This window comes from Dermacentor andersoni, chromosome 4, assembly GCF_023375885.2.
Source record: "Dermacentor andersoni chromosome 4, qqDerAnde1_hic_scaffold, whole genome shotgun sequence".
In the NCBI taxonomy this organism is placed as follows: domain Eukaryota; kingdom Metazoa; phylum Arthropoda; class Arachnida; order Ixodida; family Ixodidae; genus Dermacentor; species Dermacentor andersoni.
This window is the reverse complement of record NC_092817.1, coordinates 187,287,659-187,302,180: the sequence shown is the minus strand read 5'-3', so window position 1 is coordinate 187,302,180 and position 14,522 is coordinate 187,287,659. Positions and strand designations below refer to the sequence as shown.

Genomic DNA, 14,522 nt, shown 5'->3' with positions numbered 1-14,522 from the left:
ACCTAGTAAAATTGTTTTTTTTTGGTTACAATAAACTTAGATGCACAGCAGTTAGGTGGTTAAGCCTTCAAAAGATAAACTACAGAAGCACAATGGCTGGCATCCTGCTGAATCTAGCTATTCCTCAAAAACGCCGTATGAGAGCGCAATTATTGCTCATATTGTGCTAGTGAAAGGCTGAACGCTGGCCGGTAGTCAACGTACCAGGCACAAAAAATAATATGACTCGCTGGCCTTTAATATATGCAGATTTACACCTACGGTCTTCTCGCACCTATGGTACTACGTGCATAGACATAGTACGCCCATCTTTAAAGGATGTTTCAGCTTAGTGGGGCCGAACTTTAAGAGAGACACGTGAGTTGCGAGAATGCAAGCAAAGAATGTTCGCTGTCCTCTTGGAGAGCAGAAACTATTCCTTTTACTGTCATTCTAGGTCATTATTTACCAAAAGGTAATTGCGCAACAGTAAGGGTAATAATTTAAACGCCAATACTTCAATGTAGTAGTTGTTGATCCTTCAAGCAATTTTTTTTTCGGGCTGCAAGGGAAGTACGCGAGGTTTGAAAAATTACCACGGGGAATACGCGCTTGCTCACGACGTTAAACTCAAAGGAAGTTAAGAAATAATTATTTTATTCCACTTAATTGAGCGAATATGGCCGTAGACGTTTCTCAACTGTCGTTTGTAGCTTCACTGCTCGGAGAGCACTTCGAACCTTCTCAATTGTACACGTATTGACGAGTTGGCAGGCACGTGCTTTTTTATTCATTGACGGAACGCCTCGAGCGCATTGTGGTATTGTCGGTCGGGCTCCAATGTGACTAGTTATCACCGCTGAAACATCATCTAGAGCAATCAGCTAAGGCTAAACAGTGTGAAGACTGGACAAATCTGTGCTAGCCTGCCGAAGACAAATACTAATTTGCGAATACTCGACGCGTGCTGCTGTGCACTTCAACCTTGGTTCTGTTGTTCTAAGCGCGAGAAAAGATCGGCATCAATGAGTCCGGCTCCAGCAGCCAGGTCTTGACCCGGTGCCGACACGACCTGCACACTGGCTTAATAATGCACAATAAAAAGCAGGGTGCGTACAAAGTTCCAGCAGGGAGCGCTTACGAAGCTAGATTTGACACGTAACAACGACTGAGCATTTGTTTTGAAGCGAGACGAGCTGCACAACTATATAAACCAATCTACAAGAGCGGGAATTAGTTCACGCATCTTTAGGCAGCTGTAGCCATATTGTGAGTTTTTACAAGTGCTCCCTCTTGGTTCTTTTCTTTTCTTTTGGTGTTTGCGTCTTCGTTCGTTTGACGCAAATTCGCAAGAGCGACAATTACTTGACGTGCCGAAACGCGACGATCCACTTCAGCCGCCGGGTCGCTTCATGCGGTGTTGATGGGAAGCGGCACAAATTCCCTTCACCGTTCTGACAATGATAACCGCAGCAGTACCTGCGCTTGTTCTTTTTGTTCACACTCCTCATAGAAGAGCTGCCGAGAGGCCGTGGCGAATCCATTCAAAAATTGGAAAATAACGCTTTCAGGCGGTCCTGAGCGCAGTAAGCGCAATAGTGAAATGGCGACGACGGCCTACTCACGGGTGCTCACCGCCGCTACTATGTGGCGCGACATGTACAGCCAAACTTCATTGCAGAGTGCCTTTAGGGCACAAGATTCCTCCTGTGTGGGCGATTTCGCAGCGTTACTCATATCATGAAGTACATTCGCAGCGGCGAAAGTACTCCTAGACATGACCGTCTTAATCGTGCAACTCATATGAAGTGGCTATTCAAATATTCTGGTCTTTATGGAGGTCGTATTAAGATAGAAACACAGTTCCAAACACAGTTCTACGCCCCTTCATCCAGTCATGATGACCAGGCAGTCGAAACCTTCTATGAAGACGTGGAATCGGCGATGGGTAAAGTCAAAACAAAATACACTGTTCTGATGGGCGACTTCAATGCCAGGGTAGGCAAGAAGCAGGCTGGAGACAAGTCAGTGGGCAAATAGGGCATAAATTCTAGGAATAGCAGGGTAGAGTTATTAGTAGGGTTTGCAGAACAGAATAATATGCGGATAATGAATACCTTCGTCCGCAAGCGAGATAGCCGAAAGTGGACGTGGAGGAGCCCGAATGGCGAGACTAGAAATGAAATAGGCTTTAGACTCTGCACTAACCCTCGCATCATACAAGATGTGGACGTGCTCAGCAAGGTGCGCTGCAGTGACCATAGGATGGCAAGAACTCGAATTAGCCAGACTTGAGGAGCGAACGGAAGAAACCGGTACATAAGAAGCCGATCAATGAGTTAGCGGTAAGAGGGAAAATAGAGGAATTCCAGATCAAGCTACAGAACAGGTATTTGGCTTTAACTCAGGAAGAGGACGTTAGTGTTGAAGCAATGAACGACAATCTTGTGGGCATCATTAAGGAGTGAGCAATAGAAGTCGGTGGTAACGCCGTTAGACAGGAGACCAGTAAGCTATCGCAGGAGACGAAAGATCTGATCAAGAAACGCCAATGTATGCAAGCCTCTAACCCTACAGCTAGAATGGAACTCGTAGAACTTTCCAAGTTAATCACCAAGCGTAACACAGTTGGCATGAGGAAGTATAATATGGATAGAATTGAACATGCGCTGAGGAACGGAGGAAGCCTAAAAGCAGTTTAGAAGAAACTAGAAATAGGCAAGAATCTGATGTATGCGTTAATAGACAAAGCCGGCAATATCATTACTAATATGGATGAGATAGTTCAAGTGGCTGAGGAGTTCTGTAGAGATTTATGCAGTACCAGTGGCAGCCACGACGATAATGGAAGAGAGAATGGTCTTGAGGAATTTGAAATCCCACAAGTAACGCCGGAAGAAGTAAGGAAAATCTTGGGAGCTATGCAAACGGGGAAGGCAGCTGGGGAGGATCCGGTAACAGCAGATTTGTTGAAGGATGGTGGGCGGATTGTTCTAGAAAAACTGACCACCCTGTACACGCAATGCCTCATGAGCTCGAGCGTACCGGATTCGTGGAGGAACGCTAACATAATCCTAATCCATAAGGAAGGGGACGCCAAAGACTTGAAAAATTATAGAGCGATCAGCTTACTGTCCGTTGCCTACAAAGTATTTACTAAGGTAATCGCAAATAGAATCAGGAACACCTTAGACTTCTGTCAACCAAAGGACCAGGCAGGGTTCCGTGAAGGCTTCTCAGCAATAGACCATATTCACACTATCAATCAGGTGATAGAGAAATGTGCAGAATATAACCAACCCTTATATATAGCTTTCATTGATTATGAGAAAACATTTGATTCAGTCGAAACCTCAGCAGTCATGGAGGCATTACGGAATCAGGGTGCAGACGAGCCATATGTAAAAATACTGAAAGATATATATAGCGGCTCCACAGCTACCGCAGTCCTCCATAAAGAAAGCAACAAAATCCCAATAAAGAAAGGCGTCAGGCGTGGAGATACGATCTCTCCAATGCTATTCAGAGCGTGTTTACAGGAGGTATTCAGAGACCTGGATTGGGAAGAATTGGGGATAATGGTTAATGGAGAATACCTTAGTAACTTGCGACTCGGTGATGATATTGCCTTGCTTAGTAACTCAGGGCACCAATTGCAATGCATGCTCACTGACCTGGAGAGGCAAACAGAAGGGTGGGTCTAAAAATTAATCTGCAGACAATTAAAGTAATGTTTAACAGCCTCGGAAGAGAACAGCAGTTTACGACAGGAAGCTAGTGTTGCATATGGGTCGCAAGCCCCAAGGGTAGCGTTGGCCTGGCAGCCTGGGGCACAACTGGAAGCATCCGAAGGTGCTGGCAAAGGATGAGTCGACTGCTAACAGAACAACTTGTTTATTCTAGCATCGCAAAAGAGCGGCCGGTCAGATCGACCGAAGTGGAGAGACGGGAGAGTACGTTACTCAACGGAAGAAATCGGAGCCTCTCTCTTGGCGTCCGGGGGCAGCTGCTTTTATACTCTCGGAGTTGAGGGCAAGAAGGAACGGCTCTAGATGGGGCACACGTGACGGCGCCGCTCGGGCACGTTGAGACGAGTAGGTGACGCATCCGCCGGGCCGGCGCCGGTCAGACCTCCTCGCTTCACAGTTGGGGGAGCTCCTCTCCCCGGCTGCCGCGCTTTGACAAGCCAGGGCACCAACATGCACACACACACACACGCACACACGAAGACACGTGGCATTGAAACATGCCTGGACGCGCATGGCAGGCGGCGTTGCGGCAGCGCTGAACGGGCCAAAATGTCCGCCGTTTTGAACGAAGCCCCGGCGTCCGTTGCATCCGCGCCGGCTATACCGCGTGTCGTAGGCGAAACGTAACAGACCGCCCCGCCGGGAGAAGGAGATCCCGATGGTCAGGGGACTGCATTCGCTGTCCGGAGGGATGTCGCTCGATGATGCTCATAACCGAAGTCGGTCGTCCTTCGGCATTTCTTGAGCGCAGCGCACAGAGAAGGCCTCGTTCTCACGTTCAGGTTCACACAGGACACTGCAAAGTGACTTCGGGAGAGTTGCCATTTTCGTTCGCGTTCCCAGCAAGCGTTAGAACTACGCCGAAATTCAACCGCTCAGTCAGCAAGCACGACACAACCCTCACTAAGCCATGCCAGGCTCTTTCCCGTTTTATACTACTGCCTAGTTCCTTACAGTAGTCTAGCAGCACTCAGAACGCGTCCACAAGTTGGAAAATTGCACTAGAAAGCACGTCATGACTTTGAAACACTAAACCAAAGCAATATGTTAAAAATCCTGCCTCAGGAAGAAAAACATCAGTAACAAATAACTTTGAGGCTAATTCCTACGTTAGGGGACTCGACTTAAGCCATCGGCGTTACCGTTGAGACTCCCCTTTTTGTAACGCACCTCAAAGGAATATTGTTGCAAAGCGAGGCTCCAGCGCAGGAGGCGGCCATTTTTGGAAGAGATAGTCTGCAACCAAGGGAGAGGGCAGTGATCCGTCTCGAAGCATGCGAAGCGGAGACCGCAGCGAGCGACCGTACACTAGCTCAGCTGGCGAAAACCCCGTAGCCGCATGCGGCGCGGTCCTCAATGCAAACATCACCCCAGGCAGACACAGCTCCCAGTCAGTTTGTTGTTCAAACCACAATGCTCTCAATACGCGCTTCATGACGGAGTGGAGCTTCTCAACTGAATTCGACTGTGGGTGGTACACTAAGCTGTGTAACAGCTTTACCCCGCACCTTTCGAGAAAGGCTGTCGTCAAAGCGCTAGTAAACACTGTGCCCTGATCTGACTGGATTTCCGCAGGAAAACCAACTCGCGCAAATATGGACAGTAGTGCATTGACTATCTCAACTGAGCTGAGTTCTTTAAGCGGCACTGCTTCAGGGAACTTTGTCGCTGGGCAGATCACAGTCAAAATGTGTCTGTACCCCGTGGTTGTTACCGGCAGAGGTGCCACTGTATCAATAACGAGCCGTCTAAAAGGCTCCGTAATGATAGGTACCAACTTCAACGGCGCCCTCGATTTGTCCCCTGGTTTGCCCACCCGCTGAAAGGTGTCACGTGTCCTCACAAAGTGTTCTGCGTCACGAAAACACCCTGGCCAATAGTACTCTTGCAAGAGACGGTCCTTAGTTTTCTTAACTCCTAGGTGTCCGGACCACGAACCTCCATGCGACAAGCGCAACAGATCCTGACGGAGGCACTGAGGCACGATCAGCTGATCGAACTCCACTCCCCTGCGGTCTAGATACTTCCGGTACAGGACCCCACCTCTTTCCACAAAACGAGCATTTTTCTTGGCGATACCTTCCTTGACATTGCAGCGCATGTTTTCTAGGCTGCCATCCTTTTTTTGCTCGGCTATCAAAGCCGACCGGCTGACTTTTAGCAACCTATTAAGTCCATCTGACGTAGGCGCGATGAGCAAATCTGCAGATAGCTCTTCTAACTTTCCCGTGTCGGGCATTTCCTCTCCAGTATCTGGTGCCTTCAACGCTACAGGCTTAATTTTGTTCAGTTCGGACGTGCTCTGAATATCAGCTTGCTGCGCCTCTGACCCTTTTTCATTGTTCGACAACGTCGGCCCCGCAACTACCGCCTTTGCAGCGAGCTCCCGAACCTTCGATCTGGTTAAGGCCTGAACGCTAGCCTCACCAAACAAAAGCCCCTTCTCGCGCAGGAGGTGATCGGACCTGTTCGAAAATAGGTACGGGTACTGGGGGGGGGGGCAGCATAGATGACACTGCGGCCTCCGTCTCAAGCGCTCCGAAAGGTCCTTCAATAAGCACTTTTGCTACGGGCAGACACACGCTATGAGCACCCACCGCTTGCTTGATCCACGCTCACTCGCCCGTGAACATATCGGGTTTTACGTAAGAGGGGTGAACTACATCCATCGTAGCTGCGGAATCGCGAAGCACTCGGCACTCTTTCCCGTTCACGAGGAGGTCTCGCATGTAAGGCTCCAGAAGCTTCATGTTCTCGTCAGTGCTGCATAATGACAAAAACACGACTTTTGTTTTCGTTTCCGGACACTGCGCCGAAAAGTGACCCGGCTTCTGGCACGTATAACACACGCGCGCTTGCCTCGTCTCGAACCGCTTTCTGCGTTCGGTTTCGGCTGCCGCCGCCTCCTTAGGTTCGGTCGGACTGCTTTCACTCGCAACCGCACTATGTGTGTTCCCCTTTGCTCTCATGGGTGTGACCTTCGGCCTCTCAGACTTGGAGCCAAATTCACCCTTTTGACCATCCTTAGCTCCGCGAGCCCGACGCGTCACAAACTCCTCGGCTAGCTCAGCGGCTTTAGCCACCGTACTAACGTCTGGCCTATCCAAGACCCAGTACCGCACGTTCTCAGGTAACCGACTATAAAACTGTTCCAGCCCGAAATACTGCAGAACTTTCTCGTGGTCACCAAACGCTTTCGCTTCTTTAAGCCACTCCTGCATGTTTGACATTAGCCTGTAGGCAAACTCTGTATATGACTCACTTCTGCCTTTCTCATTTTCCCGAAACTTCCGACGGAACGCCTCCGCTGACAGCCTGTACTTTTTTAGCAGACTCGATTTCACTTTGTCGAAATCCTCTGCCTCCTCTCTCTTCAAGCGAGCGACTACGTCGGCCGCCTCGCCGGGTAACAAAGTGAGCAAGCGCTGTGGCCACGTTTCCCGAGAGAACCCCTGCTTCTCGCACGTTCGCTCAAAGTTAACCAGGAACAAACCAATGTCCTCTCCAAGCTTAAACGGCCGCATCAGGTCAGTCATTTTGAACAATACTCGTTCTCCTGCACCGTGTGCCTGACTTCTATTACGAGCGCGTTGCATCTCTAACTCGAGACGCTTCATTTACAAAGCGTGTTGACGGTCGCGCTCTTTTTCTTGTTGCTCTCGCTCTTTCTGTTCTTTAAGTTCCTGTCTTTTTGCCCTCTCCTCAATGGTCTCAAGGCATTCCGACAGCTCGTCATCCTCAGCTTCTATCTCAAGAATAGTCCATAGCAGTTCTGGTTTTCTGAGTTTGTCTGAGACATCCAGACCCAACTCTCTGCAAGCTCCAGCAATTTCGGTTTGCGCAACGACTTCAAATCCATGGCTGCTCTGAATGCTGCTTTCTCTACTGCCTACTATTGTCTTGCCGCAAAGTAACCCGGCAGCAACGACAACCACAATTACCAGCTCTGTTTCTGACACTAACAAAAGCCTGGCAAAACTCAGAAGAAGAAAGTCCCGCACTCACCAAACCTCGCAGCCAAGAATTCAGCGCAGTCGTTCCGCTGCCCTCAACCAGTCATCACACAGGGCTCGTTGCACTGCTCCCGGATGGTCGTTGTGCTGCTCAGCATACAGTCGACCGCATATCTTCGCTGCTGGCCTCCGTTGTCGCGATCTCACCGCTGACAACCAGTTGTTGCAATCTCACCGCTGGCACCAGTTGTTGCAAATGGGTCGCAAGCCCCAAGGATAGCGTTGGCCTGGCGGCCTGGGGCACAACTGGAAGCATCCGAAGGTGCTGGCAAAGGATGAGTCGACTGCTAACAGAACAACTTGTTTATTCTAGCATCGCAAAAGAGCGGCCGGTCAGATTGACCGAAGTGGAGAGACGGGAGAGCACGTTACTCAACGGAAGAAATCGGAGCCTCTCTCTGGCGTCCGGGGGCAGCTGCTTTTATACTCTCGGAGTTGAGGGCAAGAAGGAACGGCTCTAGATGGGGCGCACGTGACGGCGCCACTCGGGCACGTTGAGACAAGTAGGTGACGCATCCGCCGGACCGGCGCCGGTCAGACCTCCTCGCTTCACAGTTGGGGGAGCTCCTCTCCCCGGCTGCCGCGCTTTGACAAGCGTGGACACCAACATGCACACACACACACACGGACACACGAAGACACGTGGCATTGAAACATGCCTGGACGCGCTTGGCGGGGAGGCGTTGCGGCAGCGCTGAACGGGCCACAATGTCCGCCGTTTTGAACGAAGCCCCGGCGTCTGTTGCATCCGCGCCGGCTATACCGCGCGTCGTAGGCGAAACGTAACACTAGGCACTGGTAGTGGTACGGGAATACAGCTACTTAGGGCGGGTAGTCACCGCGGATCCGGATCATGAGACTGAAATAATCAGAAGAATAAGAATTGGCTGGGGTGCGTTTCGCAGGCACTCTCAGATCATGAACAGCAGGTTGCCGTTATCCCTCAAGCGAAATGTGTATAACAGCTGTGTCTTCCCTGTACTAACGTACGGGGCAGAAATCTGCAGAAAGTTAGGTGGGCGGATGAGATTAAGAAGTTTGCAGGGAGAACATGGCCACAATTAGTACGTAACCGGGGTAGTTGGAGAAGTATGGGAGAGGCCTTTGCCCTGCAGTGGGCGTAACCAGGCTGATGATGATGATGACAGTTGAAATTCATCCTGTCTTTTTAGGCAGATGTCCTTGACCATGTCTATTTTGTTTTCTCTCACAGAAAACTGCGCAGTGCACAAACACCTGTATGGCGGCGTCTTCTACGTGGACTCCATTCCAAAGACCGAGTCGGGCAAAACAAACCGTCCTGCTCTCCTCCAGAAATGTTGCATATAATAAAGGAGTTTGCCAGCCACACTGCTGCAATGCCTGTGCCATGGGGTACATATCAGCTAGACCACTAAAACTTAAAATGTTTTTGTTGTATTTATTTGCATAATTATTTCTAACTTGTAACGCCTAAAACGAACACTCAGGCTATAAGAGAAGCGGTAGCTGAGGGCTCGCAACAGTTTTGACGGCGTCGGCTTCTTTAACGAACGCATGAACCTAAGCCTACCAAGATTTTTGCGTTTCGTCCTGGTCTAAATGCGTCCGCTACGACGGTAAATCAAATCCAGAATGAGAACATTATAGCTAGAGAACCAGAGCGGTGGGTATTCAAACGAAATTGCAATTACGCTGAAAACAAAGCAATTATTTCAAATCTTTATGAGAGCATACAGCGCTGAAACCAGAATAAAATATCGGCATATGCCCCGTACTGCGTGGGTACAAACGTGAAATTGTACACATTTATTATCGACAGCGTGTATGCCTTCTTTTATATATTTTGGACTCGTTAACAGCCCAATTAGTGGCTCGGCCTCAGCAACATAGATTGAGCAGTCGAACTATAGCAGTTGCGAGTACCACAATACATATTATGTACAAGGCGATGAATGCTGTTACGGGAAGCTGTCATCATTTCACTCATTGTGACGTTGCGCAAAGGTTACTTGCGGATGACCTTGCAAGTAAAACAGGCGCAATCACTCTTCTTCTTGTCACCTCAAAACAAAGTTCTGTTCGAGGAACATTTCGTTTCTTATTTGCGCAGGAGACCTTTTGCCATTTATAATGAAACGCTTGAATCTAATTGTGCGGTTTTACGTCCCAAAACCACGATTTTATTATGAGGCACGCCGTAGTGGAGGACTCCGGATTAATGTTGACCGCCAGGGGATCTCTAACGTGAAGCCGATGCGCGGGGCACAGGCGATTTTGCATTTCTCTCCTATAGAAATGCTGCCGCCGCGGCCAGAATTTGATTCCGCGACCTCGTTTCAGCAAAGTCTATGACGCAACTCCATAGCCGCTAAGCTACCGCGCCGGCTATAATGAACAGTTCCTCAGCCATTTCAAATAGCAGTACCCATCGCAACACAGCTAGTTTCGCAGCCTGTAGCACCTGCCCATGTATCCCAAACACATTCAGTGGTCAATGGTTACCGCATGCGTTTCCGGTGCACCTGGAATGGGCGTTGGTATTCAACATATGGCTCCAGTATACGCTTCATTTTCCTGGTTGGATTGGTGAATGCACGATTTATGTTTACTTTAATTGATATTTCGTGTTTTTCTAATTGATTTAGCAATGAATTTTTCTGCACTATCTATTTTCTCTTTGTAACCCCACACAATATGGGAGAGAAGACTTCCATTCTTCTGTATGGTATATCGTAGCTGTACCGAGTACCCTGTGTCGTGCTTGTACAGTAGAAAGAATCAAAATGACCCAGATCTTTCTGAATGGTAACACAGCTGAAAGCCCTGGAGAAAAAAAAGACGCGCCGCGTGTGTCTTATGCGTTGCAATCGTCCCTGTGCTTCGCTCTGCGTTCTCTGAAACACACTAGCCAGAACTGCCATCCTGTATCCTACGTAAGTGTACCCTAAGAGAAAATATTTCCGTTATTCCTGAACGGTAACAGTCTGTCAGAGATATTGTGAACTGTTCCATTTCAAAGTGAGAGCATTCCACAAATGGTGCATTAGAACGTGACTAGCCTATGAATTAACCGCACAAAGCCGGAACACAGTTCTGCACGAAATGAAACTCGCTTGTTTTTCTTAGCTCTGGCCATGTATGAGTACAATGGTGCCTAGAAAGCAATGCAATGTTATTTTAGCAGAAAACAATTTTGATCATAATAATCATCATCAACCTCTAAAATTGACCACCAAGTGATCTTCAGTTACCCCTATCTTGTGGCAGCAGCTCATAACACTTTCTGCCTGCAAGCTTCACAATTTTATCGCACGAAGCGTAATTCTTTGCCGTTCTCGACAGCCCTTGCCTTCTCTTGTCATCCATTTTGTAAGTGTAATAGACCATCTGGAACCTGCGTAGGCGTTAAATGCTAGCCCAGCTCCATTCATTCCTCTTATCGTCAACTAGGGTATTAGCTAACCCTGTTTTCTCTCTATTGGACACCACTGTGTTCCTGTCTCTAAGCGTTAGGCTTAACATTTTTCTTTCAGTTGTTGCGCGATTCTTAACTACTCAATTTCTTTATTACTCTCTCAGTTTCTCCCATATCTGGTAATCGAAAATCAAGAAGGGGAGCGACAAATAGAGTAGCCCACTTTGGCATAAAGGTTAGAAACAGCGATAAGGTGCCTCAGAAATACTAGACTACGTTTCAATAGGTGGGCCTACATACGTCAATGGCGGCCTTGTCAGACTCCGCAGGTCACTTTTACCAGGTAAGCAGGATGACGTCACGTGTTTTCGTTGTGCCCGGAAGCAGGCTTTAAAGGAAGAGACGGTAAAGAAAGTAAGCGCCGTCGTCTGACGTGTCTAGACATGGTTTCTAAGGTGAGGGGAAAAGAGCGAGAGAGTGAGAAAGCGACCAGAGAAAAATAATGAGCCGGTTTGACTGCGCAACCATCGAATATCGTGCGAAAGCACATTTTCTTCCGCCAACTTACGCATTGCTAGGCCCTACGACGATCAAGATTCGCTTTTCATACCTATTTCACACGCACGCGGGCGTACTTGCACACAAGGTGAGGCGCAAGGGAAGAGTGACTAAGCAGCGCGGCACATGTGCATGTTTTGTAAGAAGTGGGTAAATATCCATGACGTCCCGCCTGGTAGTGCGCAGGACCGCTGTCCAAGAAGAATGGAAGCAGAGCCGGCCGTTTCGCCTGCACAGAAGACGAGGCTGAGATTCCCAGGGCTGTATCGAGAGGCTTATACACTGTTGCGTACTCCAGGGTAGCGTATCGTACTGCTGCCGAGTTGCAGCGACGCCTGCCTATCGAAGCTCAAAGGAACTTACTATTGGGTAGCGTGGCGTTGTCGGCGGGCTGCAGGCATCCGGTAGACCATGGCGACCAGGCAAGGACGAGACGATTTCTAGCGAGAATCTTGCACGGTTTATTCAAAGGTTGGTCAAAGATGATAATAAGAGAATGAAGTGATCTAAAAAGTACAGTTCGGAGCCCCTTAAATAAGCTCTCTACAACCGTGGCAGGCACCTTGCTTCCGTCGACGTCACGTGACCGGCACAGAGTCTGATTCGCGGAAAAAGGGCCCCTCCTTCTCCGGTTATACAAATCCACTGGTTATCCCGAGCCTGCTGCAAGGAGGAAGTCGCCCCGCCTCCGGTTATACCAAGCATCAGGTCCGGGAATCGCAGACGCTTGTCCTTCTCTTTTGGGCGTTGCTGATTCGCGGAAGTTCCCCTGTAGAGCTTGACAGTTCGAGGAAAGGGTCCCTCTAAAGTCGCACACACACAAACACACAAAAGAAGCCTAGAAACACTGCCGGGCTTCGACCAGACCGGCAGACACTCGAGAGGACAATGGCGAATTAAGAAATCACGCTTCGTTTCGACGAGGCATGGTGGGTGAAAGTCCTTTCTTCACGAGGCGCCAGACGCCAACCGTAACAGGAGGAGCCACGCTTCAATTCGACGAGGCATGGTGGGTCAAAGTCCTTTCTGCACGAGGTGCTAGATGCCAACCTTAACAGGAGTCACGCTTGATTTCAACGAGGCCTTGTGGGTGAAATTCCTTTCTGCACGAGGTGATAGACGCCAACCGTAACAGCATCTCCGGCGGGGGAGGAAGATCGTGACGCGTAGGGGCCAGCAGCCGCTGTGCGAGGGATCGGCGTTTCAGTAGCAGAATTCCCCTCAGAGGTGACGAACCCTTAGGTCGTAGCTGTTAGATTCCTGGGAGTTCTCACCATTCCTCGTGGCGCTCTTGTGACGTTTCTCCCTGGTCCGGTCCTGTGAAATTGGTCTTGCAAGCAGGTCTCGCGACTTTTCGCCTCCTTCGTGGGCAAGCAATCACCCCAGAACAGTGCTGGACCCACAAACACAAAGCAGCGAGCACAAGGCTACCCTCCTCTAAGATACACCAGGCTCTTAAAAAAAAGAAAGCCCGCTACACCTTTCCCATTCCTTAAAGGAGCCCCCCCCCCACCTGAATACTAAAAACAGCCATTTCTTGAGAGCGTTAAGACGTGGTTATTAAAATCAGCTAACAATCTACTACACTTCGGAAAAAAACGTATGAACGAACGTAAGAATGCCACGGAAACCTGCTTGAGCATGAGGCTTTCGTTACTCTAGAGGCAACGAGTCAAACCGTCGGCATTGCCGTTGAGCTTACCCTTCTTGTAGCGAATATCGAAGGTGTACTGTTGAAGAGCCAAGCTCCAGCGTAAAAGATGGTCGTTTTGCGTAGACATGGACTGCAGCCAGGTGAGGGGACAGTGGTCAGTCTCTATGGTGAACCTTGAACCAGCGATATAGCAAGCTAGCTTCTGCACCGCCCATAATACGCAGGTGCATTCTTTTTCTGATGCACTGTATGCTTCCTCACTAACTGAAATCTTTCTACTGGCGTACAGCACAGGGTGTTCGTTCTCGTCATCTTTCTTTTGACAGAGCACCACCCCCATATCCCTGTCGCTGGCATCACACTGAAGAATGAATGGCTTAGAGTAGTCGGGCGCATTCAACACTGGCTGACTCGTTAGTGCTTTCTTCAGTATACTAAAAGCCTTTTCTTTTGCGCCATCCCACTTTACCGTTTGCGGTTCTGTTTTTCTGAGAGCATCCGTTAAAGAACTCGCAATCTCGGAAGAACGAGGGATATATCTTTGATAATAACCCGCCAAGCCAAGGAATGACCTGATGTCCCACTTGGTGCGTAGTTGCGGGAAGTTGTCTATTGCGGTCAGTTTAACCTCGGAAGGCCGACGATGACCTTGCCCTATTACATGACCTAGATAAGCTACCTCTGCGCGCCCTAATTGGCATTTGGGAGCCTTAACAGTTAAGTTAAGCTCTCGTAAACGACACAGCACAGTTCGCAGGTGTTGCATATTGTCCGCCCATGATGAAGAAAAGATTGCTATGTCATCGAGATACGGAAGTGCAAGGTCCTCAATTCCTCGTATCACCTGGCATAAGGCTAGAGAAGCAATATGGTGCATTCTTAAATCCAAAGCTCAGGACTTTCGGACGAAAGGTTCCCATCGGGGAAATAAACGCCGCAAGCCTGCTTACCCTCTCGGTCAACGAAACCTGCCAGTACCCTCTGACTAAATCGAACGTAGATGTGAAATTAGCACTGTTCACTTTCTCAAGCCTTTCCTCGATATGCGGTATTGGATAAGTCTGGTCCTTCGTGATTAAATGGAGCCTGCGGTAGTCGATACATGGTCGCGGCTCCTTTCCTGGGACCTCAACCAAGATAAGCGGTGAGGTATAATCACTCTCTCCTGGCTC

General features: G+C 49.1%; 1 protein-coding gene across 1 annotated transcript in view; it reads left to right on the top strand.

Moving 5' to 3' along the window:
• LOC126531884 (uncharacterized) overlaps positions 1 to 9,091 on the top strand; it is an 82,849-nt gene extending 73,758 nt beyond the window's left edge. The window contains exon 9 of the mRNA XM_050179618.3: positions 8,955 to 9,091. Within this exon, the coding sequence (XP_050035575.1) occupies positions 8,955 to 9,070 (116 nt within the window). The 3' untranslated portion in view covers positions 9,071 to 9,091. The remainder of the gene's footprint in view (positions 1 to 8,954) is intronic.
• Positions 9,092 to 14,522: the final 5,431 nt, after the last annotated feature.